The 27,051-nt window shown below is 38.7% G+C and overlaps 1 protein-coding gene across 1 annotated transcript in view; it reads left to right on the forward strand.

The window, feature by feature from the left end:
* The window catches only part of COL25A1 (collagen type XXV alpha 1 chain), a 295,280-nt gene that overhangs the window by 180,515 nt on the left and 87,714 nt on the right, over window positions 1-27,051 (forward strand). The window contains exons 4-7 of the mRNA XM_086888426.1: window positions 13,270-13,325; window positions 13,491-13,517; window positions 25,521-25,592; window positions 26,461-26,568. Coding sequence (XP_086744552.1) covers window positions 13,270-13,325; window positions 13,491-13,517; window positions 25,521-25,592; window positions 26,461-26,568 — 263 coding nt within the window. The remainder of the gene's footprint in view (window positions 1-13,269; window positions 13,326-13,490; window positions 13,518-25,520; window positions 25,593-26,460; window positions 26,569-27,051) is intronic.

Genomic DNA, 27,051 nt, shown 5'->3' on the forward strand with positions numbered 1-27,051 from the left:
GGTAGCAGACTTGTAAAAACGTCTGTTTCTTCCTTTCTTTTTACAAATAACAAAGATAAATCCTTAATGCCTTTGCTGCTAATAACGATTTACTGCAAATTTTGAGATAAGAAATTAATCTGAGGGCATCACATAAATAAACAATGTTGTACTGAGTTTCATATGTGTTTAAGCAGGCAGAACTTTTGTTTAGTTGCCATTCTCCTTTCTTAAATGGTAATAGCATTTTTGAACACTGTTGAAATTGTGAGACCTTTTTAGGAAACAGCCCGTATTGATTTGTGAACAAGAAGAAACAAATGCCATTTTCATGGCTTTTCATTTTATCTTAGTATCTAAAATGAGCCACATCAGAGAATGTGAAGAGGAGAAATCATGCTCAAAACTTCATTTACTGTATACGTGTTTATGACACAAAAGAAGCCAGAATGTGTCTTCTCAGAAGGAGATTGTGCATTTAATTCTTTTTAAGTATGATGCTTTCTCAGCTTCGTATGTAATAAAATAGAAGTTAATTTTGTTAAAAGGCATTGACAACAACAGTGAGCACTTTCAAATATAAAACTTATGCACATGTGTAAACCAGAAGAGCTGTGAATATTAAACAGTTTTCTTGGCTAAGCAGACAGTATCAGTGCAAATAAGCAGATTCTTTGCTCTGTAAAATGGAGACCGCAGAATTGGAGATTTAGGGGCAAATTGTTCCGAACTATCTGTTCTACCAAGACTGAGGAAACACCACACATAATTTAAAAAGGCAGAGGAGAGTAAAAGTTCCAAGAATCAACAAAAAAAGTTCTTGTGCAATTTGAGACTATGCTCTGCTTTCAACATATTTTTTAACTTGTCTTTTCCGACCCTTTTGTCAGAAATTGCAAAGGAGCCTCTAATGGCAGATTGATGACTTCCCTACAGTACCCTGCTAAGTGAACTTGGTTGGGGATTATTAGACTTTTTAGAGCTCTGCTCATCAGGCTCTGTCAGACACCAAGAGGGTGCCAGACTCCTACCCCAACTGTGCTACTGTGTTCTTTTACTTACTCTGATAGGCAAGCTTTTGAGTTATAATTTCAGTAGCTATCTGGTGCTGAAATAGCAAGATGTTCAGATGTTCCATGGAATTTCCTGGAACAGATAGTTTATTCCTTATTTTCTTGCTTTGTTCACAAAGTATCAGACTTGAATTCTGTTAATTTATACTTACCGATTCAGTCTAGGTTTTTGATTTTCTATAAACAGAAAATCAAGAATATTTATTGTACATTCTGTGAAAAGGGCTCTTCATGCAACATAACTAACAGCTCTGGATATGCTAGATAAAATAAATTCTGCTCCTATGAAGGTGGCTTCTTTTACTGAATCTGAAAATCTCCTTTGGGAGTAGCTTCCAAAGAAAGCTTGGAAGATGGGCTTTGAGAACAGTTTGACCCAAAACTTTAAGAAGTTGATCTCACTTCATAGTTCACATAGCAACAATTTATGATACTGTTAGTCTGAAAAAGCAAGCCCTAAAATTAGATAATACACAAAACTAATATTTAAAATTCTAAAAGAAAACATGCATGAGAGCTTTGTAGGATGTTACCAACTTTTCTTCATGGTGGCATCATTAATTTTTAAAAAGAATTGGGGTTGTTTTCATAAAATAAACATGAAGATCTGATTCACTGGTTACAAATGCCAATATAAATGTGATGGGGAATTGCACATTAGCATTCCATCTATCCATCTAGAAGTTCCAGCTGTCACCAGGGCATAGTAGATATTCTAACAGCAAGTGAGGAACTGTGAAGCAAAAATTACTTGTAAGCCTTAATTTGGTAAAGCATTGCTTAGCTTAACAGGGTACATATGAGTACAAAAAAGCGATTGCAAACTTAGTATTGTGGTTCCATTATGACATTACAAAGGGTTGTCAAAATATAATTAAGGGCTCTGAAATATTTCTTGTATTACTAAATCATTTCTTTATCAAATGACCTTCGTATTTTCTTCCTTTTATACTGCATATGGCAGAAATACACTAGTGTGTTCTGTGTTCTGTTAGGGAATATGTCAAAGCAACGTATTGCACTGTGTTCAGGAATATTATATAGTATTTTACTATCCTGCTGCACATGTTTTTAATTTGATATTAAACTCATGCTGGCTTATTGTTTTTAGTGATCTTCATGCTGTATTTTAGCTTTGAATTCCAGTTCAATTTGTTGCAGATCCCAGTAGTTTCACTAGCTTAAAAAAAAAAAATAAAAATTAGAAGTTATAAAAATGTGTATTTCATCAGGCTTATTGTGACTTCAAGATAATGTTGTGATGTCTAAGACATTAGTCTTTCACAAGGGTTTCAAAATATCAGAATTTCTTTGAAAGCCACTATCAGATCAGGTGATGTTTTGTGCTAGATGCTTGGAAGTCCTGTAAACTTGAGCAGACCTGGGAGACTTGGATCTCAGGCTGGTAGAGGAAACCTTCAAAATTTATATTTCCCTTTATAAAATGATATTCCCCTGAACCAAATTTTACTTCAAGCAAATTTCTGTGTTACTAGAAATGCTTTAGGTTTATTATATTGAATTGATGCATGAAGAGCTGTGCTGATATGTTATTTTTTCCTGTAAGTATGAGTCAAGTTTTGAGAAGGAACAAAAAGGCAGAAAATGCAGCAGTTACTTTCATTGGAGTATTTTGTGTACTGCCAGTAATGTTACTAATGAGCATGGCATGGAAGTGTCCATTCTGTTAGTGAGCTTTAGACTGCCAATTTCAAAAATGCTTTGTCTGTCCCTACAATACCATAGGATTTCCTAATATAGTTTTTTACTGAGATCCATCAATAATATTCAAGAGCTGTGAGCTGCTGAGAAACATGCAAGAGAATCACGTATTTTCAGAAATACAATCCAGCTATATTGCCCAGTATGTCTGCTAGTGATCATTTGCCAAAAAGAATGAATATCCATTTAAGTACAAATATACATATGTGTTTGATTTCCCCTGAAGATGTTCTGAATTTTGTAGTCCATATTCTTAGTCTTGAGGAGAAAACAGTTTTGTTTTTAATAAACTTTATGTTGTCTTAAATTACTTCCTGTATAAAGATGTTTCCAGCCTTACAGGTTACAAAAATATATTCAGTCATCTCACTTTTACATATGTCTGCATATAAAATATGTGTACATTAGTTCATAAAAAAAATCGTCTGCATTTATCAGTGTTCCATCTCAAACTTCACAAATCTGTTCTCAAAATAGCCCTATGAAATACATCATTGTAGTGTTCTCCTTTATAGATAAGAAAATTGGTGATGGTAAAGGAAGGATTTAGTTCTTGTTCTGACATTTGTTTGTCTTATTGTAACATAAATACTATTTTATATGCTACTTTTTGTGCTTTTCTTTTAATATACTATTTGACATTAAATAAATTAATCTGATTAAGGGTTGACACATCCCCCATCAAGACTAGAGTTATGACTTAGAGTGTCAAGCTTTGCCTCTTTTAGCAATGCCTTGTGCTTGGAATAGTTCAGAAACATTTGCAGTAACTTGATACTTGCAGGTCACTTCAGGTGGGTTTGTGCAGCTTTTATCATGACATTTGTCAGACTGTGCTTGTGAAAAAGCTTTTTTGAGTACCAGTGGAGCCCATGCACAGGAACAATTTAAGGAGCTACAGAACTTGCAAAGAGTAATTGGAAAGAAAGAATAAGATTCTCAGAGGAATGTATCATCTTTTGCTGAAATAAATTCTTCCCAAGCATTAGCATATCCTGAAGTCTAAAAAGTTACCTAGTTTTTGAAATAATTCCATTGCTCTTAATCTGTAGATATCTCAGAAGCCTTTCTGCCCCTGGTGCTATTTTTTGCATGGCTCTGACTTCATACTGCTATTTTACTGCCATTTTCTTTTAACCATTCATGATTTAAGTAATCTAACACACAACTTTTACAATAGCATTTTATAGTAGTATTTGCAGACAACATTAAAGGAATATCTAAATCTTTCTTTGACATTCTACTACCCTGGAGGAAGAAATATCTCCTGTACTGAGTAGCAAAATTTGGAAAAGAGGAAGCATTGTATAGACAGTATGCCTTGCCTTTGAAATACTGAGTGAAACTCAGAGCATTGCTACTGAAACCAGTGTGGAGGCACCACAGTAAATGGAAGAATGGACCTGGCCTTCCCTTTTTCAAAGTTTGTGATAAAATCCTCTTGCTGAAAATAGGTTTAGTGTTAAAATACAGCAAATAAATGTTAGCTGCAAATCCTTCAGATGTGAGCTATGCAGGTTTGCTTGTTTGCACAAGTCCAGCCTTTATTACTTTATAAATTTGCCTTGATACGATAGCAGGTACAGGCCAAAATTCTTCAAAAAACAGCCTGGTTTTGAAACTAGCCCTTATTTCAAATAGATGAACAGAGAGGTTTGGGTTTGTTTATTTGGTTTTTTTTTAATTTAAGTCATCTGTTTCTGTGTAGTTACTACTTTTTTTGTAGAGTTGGACCCTGTGTAGCACCTGTTAATGAAGTACATAAATCTCCTTCACTCAGCTGCTGGTCAAAGGAGGATCTGCCTGGTGGATATTTGGATGCTTTTTCATCACACAGTAGTAATGCAGACAGCAAAGCTGAAATATCCAAAAGGCAAGGGAGCTTGGAAGATGTATTTTGATCACCATAGGTACTTCTCCTGTAGGTAGTGAGTGGCAGTGGTGAATCTCCATTGCTCTGAACCATTGCTCTGAAACTCCCCCATTCCCTTGCTTTCATCCTTTTTCTGTTTCCTTCAAAATATCTGAAGTTCAGCCTGCCATCCTCATCAAAGAGGTTCTTTTAAGTCAAACAAAAAAAGATTCAATGAGTGAAGGGCACTCTCATTTCACCTGAATTATCTACCAGGCTAGTAAACAATCAGGGAAACACCAGAGGTGTTTCAATTGCAGAAGCCATCTTTCAAGTTTTAGGTTAAAAACAGCTGAAACACTGGAATATGAACTACTGTTTCTGAAAATAAAAGTTGTTAACTCCCATTGGGGAGCTTTTTTCTTACTAAGCTTTTAGGAATAGATAAGAGAACGGGCCTATGGATAAAAATCTACCAAAGGAAGTACAAATGTACTTAATGGTGAAGTTTTTGTCTCAAAAATCTGAAAAAAGAATTTCTTGAGTTTGATTGGCAAAATATGTATTCTTTTTCTTTTCAATTTCTGTTGTGTTAGGAAAGAGAGACAGAACGTAATTTCATAATCCCAATGCAGTTTTATAAGCTCTAAATTTCACTCTGCTACTCTTTCTTTTATGGGTTTTTTTTTTTTAGGTTTTTTTCCCCTCAAATTCTTAATTGGATTTGGGGGCATATTAATTGCTTCCATGAAGTAGAATGTTTTGATTTGATTCAAGGCATTAATGCCCAAAATATCTCCTTAGACCAGGGTGCCAGAAACATATGAGTATTTTTGGGAAAAACAGCTCTGTATTTGTACATTCTGCTTACTGGTTGCTTACAGGTGCAGTTCTCACTGGCTAGTGCAGAAAACTCCTCTGGAGTGGTACTGTGGCAGTGTTATTTTAATAAACTGAGGTAACCAGAAGTTTTAAGGAGTCCTAGTTACTTTTTCTCATTTGTTTCAGTGTTCAGTGTATCCCTTTCAATGTTTAGTGCAAAATAAAAGGCATGAAATCTGTAGAAATAAAAACAGTTTAGAGCTATAAAACTTTCTCTGCTTCAGTAGTTTGACACAAAAATAATGCAGTTCTTCTAAAGAAAAGGTGAAGCAATCAACGTTGAAAAATCTTGGCACTCTAGCATTTATTATTGTAAAATTTGACAGAAGCCTTTAATTCTTGTCTTCTTTTTTACCAAGTATTATTTTTTATATATTTTTAACTCATTGAATTCCTGTGGCATCATTGCTGTTGAACATAGTGAATACTTATTAAAAAAGGCACAAGACTGAATCAACTACACTTTCTTTTGTTATTTAATCTTAAAAACTATTGAATCTTATCAAGAATCCCATGACTTAAAATAAATATTTTCTGCTATTGACAGAAGACTCATTCTTGTCTATTTGACAGCTACCATGCTATATATCAACTTTTCAACTATTGAATGAATGCTGATATAGAAATGCAGTATTTGTTTTTTTAAGTTCCACCACCTCACATGTGCATGCTCACACACACACACACACTCTTAAGTATGTGTATTCCTATTGGAGAAGGGATAAAAAACAAATTCTGCTCTATAGCCATTCAGGATGGGATGAAGTGGGACTAAAGGAAAAGGAGGAAGAAGTAGGGAGGCTCTGTGAGGGTAGAGGAGTGCAGAGCAGCCTACCTGAAATACTGAGGATGAGGAGTTTATCTTGGTCATACTACACTTTCCAGCAGGGCCTGTTATATTGATAGTTCAGGGGTTACTGGTTTTAAACTAAAGAGGGTAGGTTGAGACTAGATACATAGAGAACAATGTTCTTACAGTGAAGATGGTAAAACACTGGCACAGGTTGCCCAGAGAGGTGGTGGATGCCTCATCCATGGAAACACTTAAGGTCAGGTTGGATGGGCAACTTGTTGACCAGCACACAGGTCAAGTTGATGAGGCTCCTGCTGATTGCAGGGGGGATGGACTAAATGACTTTCAAAGGCCTCCAAACCAAACTCTTTGGTGATTCTAAGATAGCATGTGATGTTTTTTCAAGTCTCAGGTGGACATCTGATGAGAAGGATCTGCTTTAGGATGGATGGAAGAGTAGGAAGTCTCAACCAGTCTGTATCAAAAATATCTCATTTTTGAAATGTTTTGTAAACCAAATATTGAACACTGAAGCTGATAGTATGTTTTAATTTAAAATATTGTTAAAAATCATAGATGGAACTCCAAAAAATCCTCAGACTGCAGTGGAAATAGCAAATATAACAGTAATAGTACAAAAAGCTCCCTGTTCAGTCTGCTTTCTGAATTTTGATTCTGTAGAGCCCACATCAGTTGTGTTTTATTATGTCTTCCTGCAGTTCTGAGTGCCAGCCAAAAATTTGTGTTTCTGTGGTTTCGAAGTAATGAAGATTGTGTTTGTATCTTCCTCACAGTCTTCCTTCCTTCCTGTTACTGAAATCAAAAGCTCTGGTTGTTTTCTTATACCATGAGAGACACAGTAGTATTAGGTTTTTTCATCTGTATTTTTGTGTCCTTTTTTACCAGTTTACAAGAGTGGCATTTCCTTTGTGGAGTTTTTTTGTTGTATGTTTTTTACAGTATTGCATCAAATCTCTAACGTCATCAGTGAATTTCTGCTTATCTGACAAGCAGGAGAATAGGAGGGTTCATTGTGGACAGGGCAATGAGGGCTGAGATTCAGGAAATACATGTATTACAGTGTGTTGAGCAGTAAGTGAAAGTCAGAAGGCTTTTGACTTTACCAGAAGCCATTTTCTTTTCTTTAAGAACGTGACAGGTTTTTTCTGCAGCCATATAATTGTTTTTACTGTCACAAACAGCAGCTACCTGACTCACAAGAAACTTAGTAGATTCAAATCATAATATTTACTTAAATTAATTTGTGGAAATAGTAAAGCTGATCCTTGTTTTTTCATGCTCAGGCAATGGGTAGATAGTCACATTCCCTCTATACCATAGAGTCTTTGTAGGACTGTTCAGGTTGTTTTGTGGGCTTTCAAAGAGAAACATGTTTGTCTGTAGAAGGAAGGGAAAGGAAAAGGAGATCCCCTTTAGGCAGGTTCTTGCTTGGGACTCTGGACACTGGTTTTTGTGAGCAGCATCATAACTTTAAAAAATCCACCCCATCCCAACCTCAGCAAGAGTGCTGCATGAGAAATGAATGTCTAAATTACAGTCTGAATAGTTTCTTGAGACATTTGGGGTAGACTGTGTTCTCCTGCCTGTAGTTTATAAACTTGTCTGATTTATATCTTGCTATAAATCACTGACTTCTGAATACATCTTTACGAATTTATAGCAGGAGTAATTTAGAATTTGCTTGTTGTGAATGCTAACGGAGCTGTTTATCTAGATTGCTATATAAATCAGTTTTATGTTTCTCAGCTTAAATCATTAACATAATGTTGTTCAAGGCAGTCACCATTATTGTGTCAAAAATTCAGGTTTCTTTTTCTTTGCCTTAGGATTTCTAACAAAAACTTTAGAATATAAGGGGAGGAAATGAGATATTAGTAAGTCTTATGAGAGGTGGTTTGTGGAAGTTTTCACCACAAGTCAGTCATATTACAGGGGAAGAATAAAACATGTAAAAAGGAAGGCACTGCAGCAGTAGAAACTTTTCAGATTCACTGAAAATTCTTCTGAGTACTTACAAAATTGTTGCAAGGTGAAATGCTGGCATTGTAAACTAGCATATGTAAACACTGGCTGAAAGCATGGCCAAGCTCAGCAGATGCCAAAACCACATTGCCTCAGTAGTTCAGGGTTTGTATGGTGGACACAAGACTGAAATGAGTGTAGGAACTTTAAAATAGTTCTGAAGCACGATGGGTGTTTCATAATGCTCTGTGTAACCTCCTATGATTCAGCACATCTGATCCTAATATTTTGCAGCAATTATAGGATAGACTGGGGACTGTTGTTCCAGTCAGATTCTTGTAATTTATCGAAGTCATGAGTCAAGTTTCAAAGAAAGAAAGTTCAGCTTTTGTATCTGATTATTTTGTTGTTACGTGCTAAAGCCACCTTTTACTCTTAAAGTAATCTGCAATGTTGAATTAACTTAGGCAATGTATGGCATGATGTTTAGTTGTTAAAACATGATTAAACTAAGCTGGCAAATTGATTCCCTTTTTGATTTGTCTGGGTGACGTTGGAATGGCTTCACTGTTCCATTTATTTCTGCAAGGCTGCTGTTGCCTTAGGCTGCCAGTCACACTGTGGGATGACTGCACTGTGTGCCCCTCGATCCCAAATGCAAATGAAGGCTGAACCTCACAAACTACATTCAGTCCTCCAGCTGCCAGCTTGCCTTAGCCTGTGGCTGCTGTGGTGGGAGTGTAGGAAGGCAGTGACTGTGTCTGAAAGGTGATTGTCACCTGTGTCTTCCATGCTAGCTCTGTCTGATGGGAGCTGTCAAGTTTGACGTGTCATGCTCCTTAGGGGCTGTGAGGGTGGATGATCCCAATGGGACCTGGGACTGGCATGGGTTCTGTTGGTTGGTTGGTTGTCACCAACTTGTGCTGGCTGGTCCTTTTTACCATTACCTGGAGGCATCATGTGGGCTGTCTGACAGTCAGGAAAAATCTGCACTCCTCTGTACTGACTGTGGAGCTTTCTACAGAACCTTCAGCATTGCTGTTTCTTTGTAGTCTGGGCTGAGAATCCCCTTCTATTTTCAGTTCTACTGTCCCATCAATTCTTGGAGCCTTTTGGGTGGGTTTGCAGCAGAGCTTCCTGTATTATGGCTAAAGGCAAATCTGTAGCAATAGGTATGTGGAGAGAATATATCTGTAAGAGAATTTTAATAATTATGAATGTTTGTAAAACCAATGTAAGTCAACTGTTGGCTTTTTAAGAGATCTCTGGATGTAACTTTTGCAAAACTATGTAGGCTTCAAGGGTGAACTACAAAATTGCATCTTTCGGGGAATTAATTATAAAATTTCAGCAGTGTGAAAAAAATCATGCTGATCACACTCAGGTAATTCTAAGGGAATGTTGGATGATGAAGACTGCAAAGATCAGTCTCCTGTTTTCTAGTATTGCATACACTTTCCTTTCTAATCCTGTACACATATTTATTATAATGTAAAATATCATCAGAGTATGGAAATGGGATTCTGATAGGAAAAAAAAAAGGCAGGGAGGGGTCACCTGTCGGTAATCCTGAATATGGCTGTTTTTTGGATTTGACTCTGATTTCAGCTTTGTTTTTGGCTGGCAGGTGCCTGGAGGCCTTTCAGTCTGCTTTAGGAAACCTTGTTTTAAAAACAGTAGTATTTTTCTCCTAATTATAAATGCAGATTTTGCATGTGTTTGAGATTTACAAGGCCTTGCTTATGTGAAACAGGCTATAAACTCTCCTTGGAAATGTATAGTAGTCTGGAGTAGATAATTACACTTTGAGAAAAGAGCCTCTGTTTCCAGTGAAAACACTGCAAAGTTATTTCAGAAATGCTCTGACCTCAGACGTTTCATATAACTTACACAAAATGCTTTCACATTTGTTCGGCAGCTCGCGGCTTGATCTCTGCCATCTCATAAATGAAAGCACAGAAGTCTCCCTGGGAAAAAAGCAGCAAGTCTATGCTGTGGCCTGCAAAACTAGTGTTATTTTACTCACTCTGTGCTTTGTGTCTGTACCCTTAAACAGAAGAAACCTTGCCCTCCTTTAAACAAATCTGTCTCCTAATCACACCCCACCCCCACAAACCCAACTTTCCCTCAGATTTTTCTCCCTCCCTGCCTCCACTCAGTGTACACACACTAATAAACTCTGCAGTAAAAAACCTTGGGAGAATTTTGCAGCACAAATAGAAAGAAGATGTCAAAGGCTGAGGATAGGAGTTTTCTGTTTAAAGTTGCAAAAACAATAGAGAACAATTGAAACAGTGGGGGAAAAGCCAGAGATGGGTGAACAAGCCATGAAAGTATTCCATTAATTTTTATTTTGATGGAACCCTGCTGGTTCTCTTCACTTGCATCCAAAAGAGCCGTTTTTATTTGCAGTTGTTTGTTTTTCAAGACTCTTGCAGAAAGCAAAAGCATTGCAAATACAAACGAAGAGACTTGTGAGAATGCTTACACCACAAGTGCTTTTGTGGGCTTTTGAAAAGCTGTTTTTAACTCCTGGTACAATAGAATTGTCAGATGTTTATGAAGACTTTTATGAAAAATTTGTGTGCTGGAAGGATGACTCGATAGAGGTGATGGTGTGTGCCACTCAGGGAGAGAAAACAACAAGCAATAAAAACAAAACAAATTCTGATTATGATGTCCACAGGTCGTTTTCAGAAAATCCTGCACTGAAAAATGAGCAAAGAAAGGGAGATACGGTTCAGTCTTATTAAGAAGCATGTCTGGGTATAGATTGTACTTTCAGAGAACTCTTGGCAGAGGAAAATATGCAAGGTAGGGGAAGGGGCCACTTGTGCCCTGGAGATGGCTGAACACATTGGTGGTTCCAGTGGTACCAGGGAGACAGGGCAGTGGCCCTGCAGATCTGGTGGCTGAACCCCTCCTGTGAGCTCTGAGTTGTTTCTGTTCCAGTGAGCCAGCTTAGTTCAGGCAGCTGATGTGATCTCTCCTGTTGTAGTCTCTACCAACAGGAAGAGCTGTGGCAAGCATGCTTCAGAAAAGTTATGAGCCAAAACCCATCAGCAGAGCCACTCTTGGGCAAAGGAACGGCATTGAGCATCTAAATGAAGGCAGCAACAGCTCCCACAAGACAACATTTGTTTACAGCCTCAGTCATGTCAGGTTATCTATAATTTCATGCCTAAGGCCTGAGAAATAGGATTCTGACTGTAGCAGATAGGGGTCATGCTATTTGTACTTTGCAGCAGCAAGATATTCAGAGCCAGTAATGGCTTGGTAATTCAAGGAGGTGGAACACACGAGCACAAGCTCTTCACTTGTGCTTCGCATTCACGGTGGAGAAGGCAGCAACAGCCTGCACTGACTGATTTTAGTTCTTCCCATCTTGCAATTACTGTGGTACTGATGGTATGAGCTTACAAATTCACAAGCTCAGTGGCTTGTGTGTGTGAGTTTCAAAGCAGACCTGCTCTACTGTAAAGTCACGTCTCAATACATGTATGTGGAGACTGTAGCTAAAAGCAGACAGTGCTGCACTTAGTTTTCAGTATATATTTATGTGAACTGGGAAAGCACAGTAGGGGTTAAAGTATTATAAAAAAATACATGGAGAGACTTCAAAGGTGCAGCCAGGTTGTATCTATTCATTAAATTGTTTTGTTTAATTTGTTTTTAAAGAGGCCAAGTGCTTGCAGGGCAATGCAAAGTGGGCAGGGGTCATAGTTAATTGAGCAGATAGTTTCCACTCAGCTGTCAGTGAGAACTGTCCTTCCCGAAGGAGATGTGGGGACATCAGGAGGCAGACTTGTTTCTGTGTCCTCTGCAGCAGACAGAAGAGATGGCAAGCCATGGAAGGAGAGGCATATGCTTTAATTCCTTGAAAGATTTAGCAGCAGATGCTCTTCTCTGGCATGCATCAGAAGTCCTTAAAACTAAGCAGAAAATTGGCTACAACAGGGATTCTCAAAGACTTGCCTGTGGTTGATCACATCTTTAATACACAGCAGACTGACCTCCATTCCATTGCATTTATTTGAACCACATGAATTTTTACCAGTCTTGTTAGTGACGATCTTTTCCTGTTCTGCGTGCACCCTCACAAACACACACACACACACACATACTGCCACACACTCTTTTTGTGTTATCACAGTGAACCATGCTGGCTCAAATGGCTTCCTCTCTGTTTACAGTTGCTTTCATATGTATCTCAGGTAATGAAGTTCTTTGTAATGAAACACCTGCATGTCTTTCAGAAAGCTGGAGGTAGAGTCTGCACTGTGTAAGCAGGCAGGTTTTTGCAGACTGATAGCATTTTTACTCACAAGATGCTAACCTGAAAAACTAGTTGTTTAGAAACCTGCTGCTAGCTTTCTGGTGAGTGCTTGATAGAAATGGAATAGGAAAGGACCTCCTATTTGTGGTTCTGTCACCTTACTGTTTGTTGGGTGGTAAGTAACAAAAAGTAATACTCCTGCAAAATCATGTTACACAAAGAGCTCATTTTGCCTAAACACTCTGCTCGAGACTAAACATCAGTATTGCCAAAGAAAGGAATGAAAATCCTACTTTTAGAATTTCAAATCCATTTTTCTTTGGCAATCTAAGACAAGGAGGGTGCCAAAATACATGACAGATTTATATATATTTGAATTTATTAAGTGTACTTGCTAAGAACTTTTGCAGTCTAAGAAAAATTTTATTATCTGATAGTAGATAAACTATTGTCCCTAAGTGAAATCTGTAGATATTTTGCCATTTCAGGCATAGTTCTGCTTGTCTGAGTAGACTGATTCAACACACAGGGTTAGCAAACTATTCAAGAAATAGTGTGCAGTTCCTATTATTAGTACAGTGAAGAAGCCATCTCTGGAATAGCACCGGCATTTGGAGTTAAAAATTATAAAGAAATACCTTGTTCGGAAGAAATTGCAGATTGGCACAGACTTGTTTCTTGCTGTGTCCCAGGGCTTCATCAGTATCAGTAATTAATCTTTGCCTTTGTTTCTTTCAGGGCCCTCCTGGTCCAAAAGGCGAGAAGGTGAGTTGGCGTTCGGGTGATTCTTACAAGGTGACTGGAAAGCCCTCCCAGCATGAACTCCAGAGACTGTTTGTATTGATGCAGTAAAATGTTAGATTATGTAAGAGAGCTGGGTAGCAGACAGATGCTGTGTTAAACCTATCATCTCATCTTTCCACTTTGCAGGGAGATCAAGGTGATCAGGGCCCTCGGGTAAGCATCTTAAAAAAAATGTTCCACTTCCCCTTCGCTGAGTAGGCAATTAGTCTTTAGTGCAAAACTAAATTAAAACACACTGTCTGAGCTAATTATGCTTATTAGCTGCATTTACCCTGCATGTTGAAGTGTCTGCAGGACAGCAATACTGAACGGGAGCAGGAAGTGTCTGGGAAGATTTGAGTGGTTCCATAGTGTACAGTTTCCATTATGGGTGGAAGCAGGTTCCATCCACAGTGATTTTGCTCTGCTGTATAAGGCTGGCTTTCCTAACCAAACCAGTTTCCCCAGCAATGTGTTCATGCCATGCATGGGCTTCCACAATGCAGAGGGCCAGTGGGATTTGATGTAAAATGTAGCTAATATTTAGTGAATTATAAAAAAATATAATGTATGCATGTATTAGCTTTTTTCCTGACATGTATGTATTTAATATTTTTAAAAATAACAATATTATCACCTTGTAGTTACAATCCAGACAGTTAAAACATGATTTAATTTAGGAAATGAGAAGGTTCTTTTAATTTCTAAACATCATGTTTATTTTAACAGAGAAATAGAGGCATACAGGAGTGTAAGTTTGAACGGATTGGCTGTGCTAGCTCACTCTTCTTTACATCTGTGCTTCATTAGAAAACGCTTGGTTACATTGTTCGAATGATATAGTAACTCTCTTCGGTTACATGTTTATAATTTTTCCCATAACAGTATGTTCCATGGATTATTTTCATCTGTTAACTATGTTAAATATTTTGAATTCGCAGCTTTATTTCATTCTGCTGTTTTGTTTCATATAATTTGATTTAATTGGATTTTACATTTTTTCAGCCAGTAAGATTATCTAAAGTCACAACATGCTTTCACAGCTGATTTTGATGTTCCCTTAACTACCAGGGTGTCCTGGTATGCTTGGTGCTAGGGCTGCACATCATAAAGACAGTGGCCTGAGAGTGAACAGCTTTAAATATTATTTCAGTTGAAACTCAGTAAGAGCTGGAAAACTACTTAAATAAATAAAAGAAAGCAGAGAGTAACAGTGAGAGCAACATGCCTTTTTTCTAGGTAACTAACACACAGACTGAAACTAAAGGTTCTGAATAAAGTAAAAATTTCCTTTTAACTTGTAAGCAAGCTAAGTGTCTCTTAGAGACGGAGGCTGTACATTTTGTCTGGTTCTGTGTTACAGGGTTTCACGGGGAATGTGAGGAGAGATGCAGGGAAGGAGAGCAGTGCCTGTGGCTTAGGAAGGGATGCTCCATTCAGGTGGCCTAAGACAGGCTCGTGTGTAAGTGCTTGCACTACGTGGCCTTACATGCAGAAGGTGGCGTGTTCTTACATTCACAGCTGTGTCTGTAGATCCAAAAGAACAGGAGAGCAAATTTGATGGAAGTATAAGAGAGGGATGCAATAACAAATGGGGAAGATCAGTGTTTTGAAGAGCATTACATAGCTGAGGATAAGAATCTGGAATTACGACTGTCAGAGAAGTTTTCAGGGAAAGACCCAGAGGTCTTAATGCTGGAGAACAAATGAAGTGGTATCAATGCAAAGGAATGGTGACGCAGAAATCCTGGAAAAATGTTGAAGAGCTGTAAGAACTATTAAGTGGTTAAGCATATGTGGCTTTCAGTACCTGGTCTGGAAGTGTTGGCAGTGCCCAATAAGAAGATGCAGGTTTGGTCAGTGTTACTGCAATGGGACCTGTGCTATGCAGAGATTGTTGTGTCCTGTTTTGCCAAGACATACTCCGTATGCAGGAAGGCAGTAGAGTCCTTACTGAGCCACACAAATAATGTTTATGACTATTTGTGGGTTTGGTAAATCAAGTGCAGATAAAAAGCAGAAAATATCCAACCTGAGGAATTAATATATAAGGACATCACAAAGTTGTATATGCAGCTGCAGTTGGCACTTGAGACTGAATTCTGTATCTGATTACAGAAAAGGAATTCAGTAAGGTCAGCAGTGGAGAGATGGTAACAAGCATCTTGTGGACAAGCTGAAACTTTACCAACTCTTTAGTCAGTGCAGGTTGTAGTAACATACCTCCTTTTTAAGTATATGGGTTAAACTCGGGAAATTTTCCCAGTATTGTTGGTTTTCCCTTAATCTATTTTGAATGTGTTGTACAGCCTCTTCTCCTTTTTTTCCCCCCCTACTTATTTCACAAGTAATAAGTACTATGAAGCCTCTGACCATTTTATGTTTCATGGTACAGCAGTTACAGTCTTCAGGGTGAGTCTGCTCAACCTGCTGTGCCAGGGGATTTACAATATAATTAATAGAATTTTTATGTGTAAGGCACTCATGCACCAAATGAAACTAAACCCATTTAGTCCTGGTTGGTTACCTTTGCACATAGTTTTCCATCACTGCCTGTGTAAAATAAATGGGTTTGGAGGTAATGGCATACAATTTTATTTTTGAGAAATATTATACCTGAAAGTAACTGGGGCATGACATTAACACTTGGATTTGACAAGTTTGCAGACAGATTGGATATAATATCTAAGAGCAGTGAACATTTTAATGCTAATTCATCTTTTACAGGTATGGAGCCTGAAGTTTCTTTGGGTTAATACTTTTACATACCCGCTTGTAACAAGTTTTTAACTTAAAAAAAACTGTTAGTGTTCCCAGCTATGTTTGAAATTTCAAAATTACTCTTTTGAGGTCAAAGATACTGTTTTCTGTCCCACCCAAGTTTTTCACCTTGAGATTTTTGAGTGATCTTTCTTTCTGAAATAATTTCAAAACCATAAAAATAGTAACCAGTTATCTCAAAATTTTCACAGTCACTGGACATGTAGAATATATACGGAACTGCTTTGCAAGTTTTCTTGAAAATACCTTCAATAAGGTCATACACTAAGAACTCAGCCCTGCAAATACCACCCAGAGGCCAGGCACTTATATTTTTAGAATAATGTGGCTGGGTTTTTGTGTGGTTTTGTTTGGTTTTTTTTAAGTATCTGAGGAGTTTTCTTAATTATTCAGAAGTAATCTGTGGATCAGACTCCGTCATTGTGCAGAGATGGCATAAGGGTTCTAGTTCATAATGCCATGTGGCTTGATATAGCAGTGTCCATACTGCATAGAAAATGTGAGCCAAAACACGTTCTAGTAGTGTGAGTGATATAGAAATTAATACTCTGAGTTTGAGCAGCAAGTTAATACAGCTTTTAATCACATGAAACCACCAGAAAGGTAGTGATGGTGAGTCCTGATCTTATTTGGGAAAAAAATCTTTTTTTATCTCTTTATGTATTTTTATATCAGATCTCTAATTACACTAAAGTTCTGGTTGACTAAACATTTAGGTCAAATGCAAAGCTAGCTTTCCTTCATGCCAGTGTAAGAAATGGTAATGTTAGTATGTCTTTTGGATGCTCTTCTTTTTTCAGAGGGCATGGCTTCATGAAATGTCTATGAAGATTTGCTTTACTGTGCTGAGCCATGAGAAAATTAAAAATGATGGAGTTTAGCCTGTGGACTGTAGGAATAAATGGTGATATCAGGCTGCTCAGCTCCAGTTGTTCAGCTCTAGTCCAGTAAAAAAAAGCCTTTGAAAATTTCGTAATGGTAGGGTTTCAAAGCATAGATTGTCCAAGTAGTGACTGCATCTTGAAAAACATGAAAATAAAGAAAAATATGAAGACCTATGAAAACAGGTCTTCAGAGGTGAATGTATTGGAACAGAACAGCTAGTACGGAGTGTCTTATTGGATAGGGAGGAGAGCTTTGTAATCAAGGATGAGGAAAAGGCTGAGGTACTTAATGCCTTCTTTTCCTCAGTCTTCAACAGAAAGACTAGTTGTCCCAAGGGTAACCAACCCCCTGATCTGGTAGACAAGGATAGGGAGCAGAATGGACCCCCTGCAATCCAAGAAGAAGTAGATAGATGTGCTGTGCCACTTAGGAACTCAGAACTCTCTGGGGCCAGATGGGTTCACATGGAGGTACTGAGGGAGCTGGTGGAAGAGCTCGCTGAGCCACTCTGCATCATTTATCACCAGTCCTGGCCAGCTGTGGGGGTCCCAGATGACTGGAGGGTGACCATGTGACACCCAGCTACAGGAATGGTTACAGGAGGATTGAGAGAACTACAGGCCTGGCAATGTGACCTCTGTTCCAGGAAAACTCATGGAACAGATCATCTTGAGTGTGATCGTGCAGCACCTACTGGACAGCCAGAGATTGGGCTCAGCCAGGATGGGTTTAGGAAAGGCAGGTCCTGCCTGGCCAACCTGATCTCCTTTTATAACCAGGTGACCTGCCTAGTGGATGGGGGTGATGCTGAGTTGAAAGTTAGAATCAATGATCTTGGGGATATTTTCCAACTTTAGTGACTCTATGATTCTTAGTCTTTTCTCATCCTTCTGTAAATGACATTATAAACATCTTCTGTCCTTTAGTTCAGATACATGAGAGATTTCTTGTTTATCAGGGCTAAAAATCATTAGCTAGAAGCTGGTTTTAAATTGGGTTTGGTCTAGGTGAAATGAGATACCACCCAGAAGCCATACTTAAGTATTTTCATAAAATGATTTTTTTTACTTTTGGTATGTTTCAGTAAATTTTCCAGTTGGCTGGGGTGGCACAGAACTGATAATATCTCAAAAATATATTAAGCAGGAAAGATGAAGTTCTAGAAAAGACAGGAACTCAGAAGTTTATTTTATTTTTTTAACCTTTATTGACTTGAAGATTAAAAACATTCCTTGAGTCCTGTTAAAACAGTTAGGTTCTGATAGAGATATAATGTTCTTTTCAAGTTAACCCTTTCCTCTGTTTGCTTTTTAACATACTTGTTACTTATTTGCTTCCTGGTAGAGAGAAATCATTGCTTTGCAAGTTCTACTCTTCTGTGCTGACAGACTATTTCAAAATTACCCAGTATCTCCAGAAGTAATCCTGGAAGCAGTGTATTTACTGAAATAACCAAATACAAATGTGTATGTGTATACCTAGACATATCTCTCTTTTAAAATTGAAGTACTGCTTCATTTGTTTTATTATAGACACAACTTATATAAACTATGCCAATTAAAGGGAAATTAAAGGTGTGCAAGCAGTAAATTTTGACCTGATTTTTTTTAAATGAAACTTTTAAAAAGCCTTTTTTTTTTTAGTATATGTACATTATTATTAGATAATACATTTCTAGAAAATATAAGTATTTTGAGCCTTTTCCTGCTCCAAGTGACAGTGCATGGAAAACCTGTATTCATGTCCTTTGAATCAGTACCTCAGTCATAAATTAGAAAATACTAGTTACATGCCCATTAACTTTACACCCCCCTTTAAAGCCATCCTATTTTTTTACTATATGGGTGATTCTGGTTTTGGTTTATTTGTTGTTGTTTGGTTGGGTTTTTTAAAGAAAGGAACAGGTTTTTTCCACAAAATAAATAGTAATATATAAATAGTAATACATAATAAATAGCAATATATAAACTAATCTGGTTTCTTGCCTTCCCCAAAAGCAAAACTGAGTTTTTTGGAGTGAGGTCAGGTTGATATTGCTAAGTGAAATTAATGTAGATGGATCACTTATGTTACAGGAAGATCTGTTCCCGAACATTTCATGCTGATAATATTTATCCTCATTCCACATCTTGTCAAAGCAAAAATGTATAGCATTGAGTAAAAATAAGTATTATGTTAATTAAATACAGTTTTGCATAATTTAAATTCTGTTTAATGCTATTAATTTCTTCTCTTGATGATTCTTATTTAAGTCTGAAAGCATATTTTCTGTTTCCTTGTATGTTACTTCAAACATACAGCAGACACAGAGTGCTGCTTTAATTTCAAACTTTACCAGGATGATTACACTCATGACTGTTTCTTCTGTTGTTAATTGACCTGTGTACATCATATTATAGATCAAGATTTAAGATATATCTAGCTACTGTTTCAAACTGTACCCTTAGTGTGCCACAATAAGAAATATTAAAAAATCATTAGTGATTCCTTCTGTTAATATAACTTTCTGACGCAGAATCATTGAGAAAACTCCTGGACACCTGGTTTAATGCCAGTCTGTTCGTGAGCAGTTAATTTAACTTCTAAGACTTTGTTTCTTTATCTGCCAGAAGGCAGCAGGGGTATTTACCTACTCCATTCCTGGGATTAATTGTGTGCACTTCAGTGGTGTTGGGCTGTTGTGGCTCCCCTGTTTTCCATTAAGGCAAAACTAGGGTAGCAGACTGGAGCAAGGTGACTTGGTGCTCTGTCTCTAGGAAAGAACTCAGATGGTGCTGGCTGCCAACTTTGTCTGAAGCATTGGGACACTCAGACTTGAGAGTCAGAGTTCACAAGAGTGTCTTTTTGGCTGTGAATGACTCTCTAGGGCCAAGCTATGCCTTTGATGTTCAGCTCCTGAGGTTCCCGTGGGGAATGCAGAACAGCTGTGACACTCCAGAGAAAGTGCCACATACCTGCTCCCAAGAGGAGGATGTTGTCATTCCTGTCTTCAGAGCTAGGCACTGCGTGTCTTCTCTCCCCACCAGTTGGTTTGCATCTTGCCCCTTTTTAGTAATGCCAGAGGAATGGTGAGGAAGGAAGTCTCTGTACATCCTGTTCCTTTTTCTACAGCCCTGTCCTGTGGCTGAAAATACATCATGTAGTTGTTGTATCTCAAACTACAGCTGTCACGCACAAGTACTGCAGCACTGAACATTGGAATTAGACAAATTTGATTGAAAACAGCTCTTAAAAAAAAATTAATCTAGTCCTAGTAAATATCAGGGAAGAAGCTTGAACCACTTACCTGCATCACATAACTGCAGCAGGTAAAAAATTCAGAGATAAGCATAAGCCAGGAGAGATTTTTATTTTGAGAACCAACTTGGTTCTGGACCAGCCCATCTTGCAGTTAACTTTATGCCTGCCACCACTTTCAGTGAGAGTAGCAGGTTTGCCCTCAGGAAGGATATTTTATGGAGGTCAGATGTGTGATCACTCATCAGAACACATAATTGAGTTGTGTAGAAAGGACATTTGCCTCACTGAAAATTCATCTAATATTAGGACAAAAGTGGAGAAGTGTTGGCTTTTCCCAGTTTTATTCAGTTTGAATGCAGCATCAGGTAGATTTCAGAGGTCATTACAGGAAATAATGCTTTTACAGTAATCTGTTTATGCTAGATCTTAAACACTGCATTTTTACTATTTTTTTACGAAGTCTGAATCATTAAGTAATCTATCCAAATCAGAACACTTTGCTGAATCTTTACCTAAGTGAAAAGAAATTTCTGGATTTTTGTCCTATTGTGGTGTACTGTTTTTGTTAGCAGATTTACTGCTGGAGAAAGCAGCAGTTAGGATAAAAGGGGTTATATAAGAGAGCTCCTGCTGAGAGTCCGTGCCACTCTACAGGGTGATACCAAACACTGTATTCCCCAGGGCAGGTACAATAATTAGCCACAGGACTGGTGCTCAGTCTGAGGGATTAATTAGAACTGGAGGTGGTGTTGGAGGGAGGCAGAGCAGCCATAAAGAGTGTCAGGATCACTCTGGCCTGAAGCCTGTATGATTTGATGTGAAATAGCAGCAGCTGGCTGTAACCTTAGGAAGTGCAAGAGAACAGCAGGTGGTAATTCCTGTCTCATTTACCATGTCTTCACAGGAACATGCAAGCTTGTGCAGCTTGGGTTTATTGGCAGGTCAGGAGAAAAATCCTAGAGAGGACTGTGACATTTACTATAGTGAGCAAATGCAGCAGTCAGACTGGAGTGTAGGCAGCACAGTGTAAAACCAGTAACGCTGTTGCTTAGCGCTGCCATACCTGCCTCTGACAAGGTCGTGACAACCTTAGGATATTCACCTCATGTGGACCAATGGACAAAGCTGAGAGTACTGAGAAAAATCTAGGACATCTAGTGGGAATTGCATCCTTCGAGGCTGTGCTGCATGTCACGGGACAACTGTTTCATCCAAGTGAAAAAAGTCAGATGGGGGGCAATGATACGATGTTCCGGCATCCCTCGGTTTTCTCAGTAGCCATTGTATGGGGCAAATAGGCTTTACCTACTCTTCCAGGTGGGTAATGCTGTCCCATGGCTGTTGGCCTCCATCAGGCATCGTGTTTTGCTTGGCATTTGGGCAAAAATGGCAGTGAGGCATGCAGCAACTGTGCTAATTTAGAAACTGTAACCAGCTAGCATTTCAGGGTGAGCTTGAGTAGCTGTCAGCAGAGGAATTTAGTAGACCAGTGGTCGCTGTTGATGACTGTAGTGTTTTGTATTCTGTTAGGGCCTCCCAGGGTGTAGAACAAGAACCCTTCCTATGTGCAGTTCAAGAAGCAAACCAAATAAAGAGAAAAATTGAGTAACTTTGAATCTGTCGTTCAGAACAACTTTTGATAGGGAAAAAATAAAACAGATCCAGGGGATATTTGTGGTTATATTTATAGCACAGTGACAGGAAAGGAACTATTTTGTGGGAAGGATAGCTCTTTTTTATGCCTTTTTAGATGCTCATTGTGTGCCAGCATTATCTGTCATGGATGCCAGAGGGTGCAATGCCTCCTAAAGCCTCTCACACATGCAAAAACTATGGACCTATTGTAGTGTCTTTGCTGGGTTCCATTTAGTTTTCCCATGTTTCTGTCTCCAAAGATTTGTGCTCCTCATGGGGAGATGATCCAGGTCCAAACTGGCATTGCACGTATCTGAGTGTTAGGTCTAAGATTATGACCACTTTGGGCAAAGGAAGGAAAGCTTGGGAAGAAGCTGGAAGAAGTAACTAAGCTGAAGATGGAAGAATGGGACTGACCCTTTTCTCCTGTGGTGTTTATGTAGGCAGAAAACTGCAGCACTGACAGCTAATCTTGAGCTTGCCTGTGCAGTGTTGGGAAGCTTTGGGAGTGCTGGGGCTGGACTGTGAAGTGCTGAATGTAAATGGTTCTGTGTACAGCTACACAAATCTTTCAGGTCTTCATTTCTTCTCAAGGAAAAAGAAAATCCTTCATGACAAACCGCTATATTTACTGAATAAGCACCTTTTTTTATTAATTCTCAGTTCTCCTTTATGTTGAAGATGAAATAAATCCAAATTAATATGAGTTTAAAACCTCAAATTGTGAATATGTTAATTTAGTGGTAACTGAAACTTCCTGTCCTATAATTCTAAAAGCTGATGAGTAAAAGTGAAATTGTTTAAAAATGTTCTGTTTATTCATTTTTTCAATAAATGTCATTTATTGCTTGCTATTCAGATTTTACTTTTTATGTAGGTTTCTTGTTTGTTCTCGTTTCCATTACATGGGTGTTGTAGTTTTATCTAGAGGAGAAATGGATCCATGTGCACAGCAGGGCTAATGAGTCACAGATGTAAAGATTCTGACACATTACTATCTAATAACTTCTTTAACTTATATTCCATAATAAGATAAATGCAAACTTGATACATCTGTTTCCTAAATGATGTATCATTCCAGTCTTATCAGTGTCTTGGGAGTCAGTCCCTTTATATGTTGTGAGTTTTAGCCTTTTTTGGTTTTGTTTTCTGTTTATTTGTTTCTAAAGAGGAGGTTTCAGGTCACTGAGCAATGCAGTTAGCCACACTGCAGTTCATCCCAATGAAGTGGGAAAGCTGAATTTAGCTACTGGCTTTATGGGATCAACTTGCAGGGTCTCAGCTTCATATCATGGATATATAGCAGGAATAAAGACCCTAAATGCAACTCCAAGGCGCTAGTGAAGAACATGTACGCATCAAAAAGTTACTCTCCCTTTTTTGTAAAGACTGGTGCGGTCTTTGTGATCCACAGGCTCTCTGGTATGATGAACAGAGCAAATATTTGCCACATTAAAAGAATCTGCTGCAGCTGAGAGACCTGGCAGGCTGCCCTGGCCTGTTGGTGCTCCCCAGCAGACCAGCTGGGCTGCAGGGAGCTCATGTGCTACAGCAGCATGGGCAGCACCAGCAGAGCCTCCGCACCACACTCCTCAGAAGGGCCCTTGCCCAGGCACAGCCTTCCCTTTTAGGAGGTGCTAAGCTGGCATGGTGCAGCTGTTTGCTCCAGGAGGAGCCCCCAGAGGGGCTGTGCTACCAACTCTACCTCATAAAAGTGTTCTGTGGCCATACAGGGGGCTTAGAGCTCCCTGGCTGTGTTTTATTTAATGTTCCTCAGCCTAATGTCTCTGCCACTGAGCAAGCCTCTGCTTCTGGCAGTGTGCTGTCCTAAAGGCATGGAGAGAACTTAGGGATTTCCTCCTGTTTAGGAATTCACTGCTCAACTGCATAAGGTTTTGGCTTTATCAGAAGATTTAATTCACTCCCTCAAGAAATACCTCAAGGTATCTCAAGAAAGGTTTTGAACTGAGAGGAAAATTCAGCCCCTTATATTGTGACAGCAGGCCACAATCACCACTCTCCTCCCTTTTTGTGCCAGTACAGTACAAGTTCTGCACATCGTGGTAGAGTAGAATATGAGAAACCATATGTGGCATACAGCAATTGAGGGGCAAAAATGGATGTGAAAATACTGCTATGTATGTCTCAAAAACTTTGACCATGGCCATTATGGACTACCCAAGATCTAGCAGTAGATTTATGTTCAGTGTTTATGGTTGTGTTTGTGCTGCCAGTTTATGTGCTGCATGTCATATGTTAAACAGAATATGAGGAGCAGGATATTAATTATGCAAAGCACTTCAGAGTATGCTGTCACTGCTGTCAGCTTCTGCAGCAATCCAGAGTCAAGGCTTTCTGCATAGATCTCCTGAAGTGCTGTAGTACATTTCAATCAAAAATGGCTCGATCGTCTGCTGGCTGATAGTCTTAACAATTTTCAAATGATCATGACAATTTATTGTAATTTTAAGAAAAGACACCTTCATGGGATTGCTCCTTCTAAAATCTCTTGATATTCTCGTTGTGAAGTATCAACCTGCATCTGCAGTGCAGTGCAGACCTAACTCTGTTTCCCATATGACAGAGAGGCCGTTTCCTGTCCGTCGGCAGTGCGGGGTGTACTAAACGCAGTGTTTGTTCTGTTTGTCCATTAGTAAATTGTCTCTGTGATGTTTGTGTCGTGCTGTTCTCGTACCATGTTGTGCTGTGTCCCTAGGGTCTGCCAGGCTTCCCCACAGTTGCTGCTCTGCACAGTAATCAGATCCTCACCGTCAAGGTTTGTGGCTGACATGTACCCTGTTCGGTCAGGTCTCTCTGTATCAGCATAACAGTGCACATGAAAAATTGTTTTTTAGCATGGAATACCAGTGAATTCTCATGGTGAATCTAAGCCAACCCTCCCTGCCTTTGCATTGATCTAAGTACTCCTGATTCAGAGTGTGGAATCAAATCTATAACTGTGTACCTCTAGAAATGCCTATGTTCCCCGTAGTCTTGGTCAATATTTTATTTTCAGATGGGTTTTTTGTGTTCTGCTTCCCTGAAGCATATATGAGTGTGAAAAATGACACTGAACTCTATACTGGTTACGTGTAGAGTCAGATATTTATGTTAGATATCAGAGATCTAATCTGTACGTCCGTATTTTTTCCAAGTGGATTTGCAAATTAAGCAGGAAGCAATCTGGTCAAGCTGGAACTTCAGACATTATAAAAATAACACTGTTCTTCATGGCACACTATGCTGGTTAGAAAATCTGACTGAAAGTTGAACTGGTGCTTTGTCTCTAGAAACTTTGCTGAAATAACAACGTATAAAAATACTGATTTTTAGAGCCTGGGTAATGAAAAAGCTCATGCACATGCAGAATTCTCATGCAAAATCTGGGGAGAAAACAGTTACTCATTTAAGTCATTGTATATTATTTAAATCATAGCAGTATATCCTGTGCAACAGAGGTAATCTTTTTCCAAAAGAAAATGCACAGTTTCTTTCAGGCAGAAGCACCAGTTCGTATTATATTAGTTATTACAAATCTAATGAATATGTCTTTATTTCTTTCTCGGGCCTTCTGATGTCTATTCTTCAATTCTCTCATCTCTGATCTTCAACCTTTGACCTCACCTGCCTGATCAGATGGTGTTTCCTAAAATCAATCATGGGTTTCTCTCTGCTGATCAGCAGCTCATTAAACGCCGCCTCATTAAGGTAGTGCTTCACCTCACTGGAATCTGGTTCTTCTTTACATTCAGTTTACTCTTTGCTGTACCTTTTTGTCAGATGCCTTCTTATGGCAGGTTGTTCACTTGAAAATGCTTTGAAATGAAGCAACTGTTAATGGTATTAACAGTTAAAAGACCATGGGTGGCTTTGCTAAGTGATCCACGTTTGAGATGCAAGCAGCTTTTGCCAGGGGTTTGCAGTGATGTGCTGGAAATAACTAAAGCACCAATTTGGGGTGTCTTTTCTTTTTTAAAGGGGAAGGTAATATGTTTTGACAACTGTCTTGAGAATTGACTTTTACAAATTATAGGTAAAAATGAAGAGAGTTAGCTAATTGTCACTATAAAACAGCCTCCCAAAACAGATGGAAAGTTATGTACAACTTCATGAAGAAGCAGTTATTTTTCATGCTCACTTTTGAAATCTATCCATGTATCATTCATGGGCTTGGAAAATTGCTGTGCAAATCTGTGTATTTTAAGATGAGACTTTTTTTTTTCATCTCAGATTTGCTATGATTATGCAAATCATGAAGCAAACAGATGCTTATCAAAAGCAGTCGCTGGCTCTGGAGAACTAGATGAGTAAAGTATTTCAAGAGCATCCCAAATTTTGGCATAGGTGCTGTGCAAAAACAAGCAGTTTGGAATCTGAACCTTCTGCTCTATGGCTGATACAAACTGTTGGTCTTCAAGGCAAAAGTGCTGTTTGTGCTATAAGCAATGAAAGAGCCACTGTCCAGTTCATGGCAGCTTCTTCCAGCCTGTCTTGCGCTCTTCATGGGTGAATTGATGTGTTTTTATGTGGTTGATGCCTCTAAAGCAAATTTGTGATGAGTTTTTTATTGGTTTAGGGGGATCAAGGACAAGCTGGACCCCCTGGGCCCCCAGGGCCACCAGGACCCAGAGGTCCCCCAGGAGATACTGGCAAGGATGGTCCTCGTGGGATGCCTGGCTTAACGGTGAGTTACTCTGTTGCTGCTTTGATGTGAACTTTTCTCTCAGCCAGCATAGTGTCAAAGACATTCTCTGAGATAAGACTGGCAGGTAAGAGATGCAGAAGCTGAACCAGGGGCAGGTTTCAAGGTGTACCTGCAGTTACACGCACACAGAACAAGTGTTTAGCAGGGCCAGAAGTAACACCAAGGTTCCTTTCCTCCCACCCCTGGCAGTTTCCCCACACTTTCTAAGGTTTCTCAGTCACTCACTGATGTTTAATAGCTGTGTGAGGAGAGTCTGCCCCTTTCCATGAGTAATAAATGTTTCTGTTCAGACTTCAAGATAAAACTGAATTTGAGGCCTTGTAACATGGATGTGCTTGATTTCTCACTTCCTAATGGTTTAACCTCAAAAGTCTTGGAGTAAAGTGATAAACTGCTAGAGCTGCCCAAGGCATGATGAAGTTTGGAGTTACATTCTGCCATCTTTAAACAAGAAGAGCAGTA

The sequence above is a fragment of the Cyanistes caeruleus genome, chromosome 5, assembly GCF_971803275.1.
Source record: "Cyanistes caeruleus chromosome 5, bCyaCae1.hap1.1, whole genome shotgun sequence".
NCBI lineage: Eukaryota > Metazoa > Chordata > Aves > Passeriformes > Paridae > Cyanistes > Cyanistes caeruleus.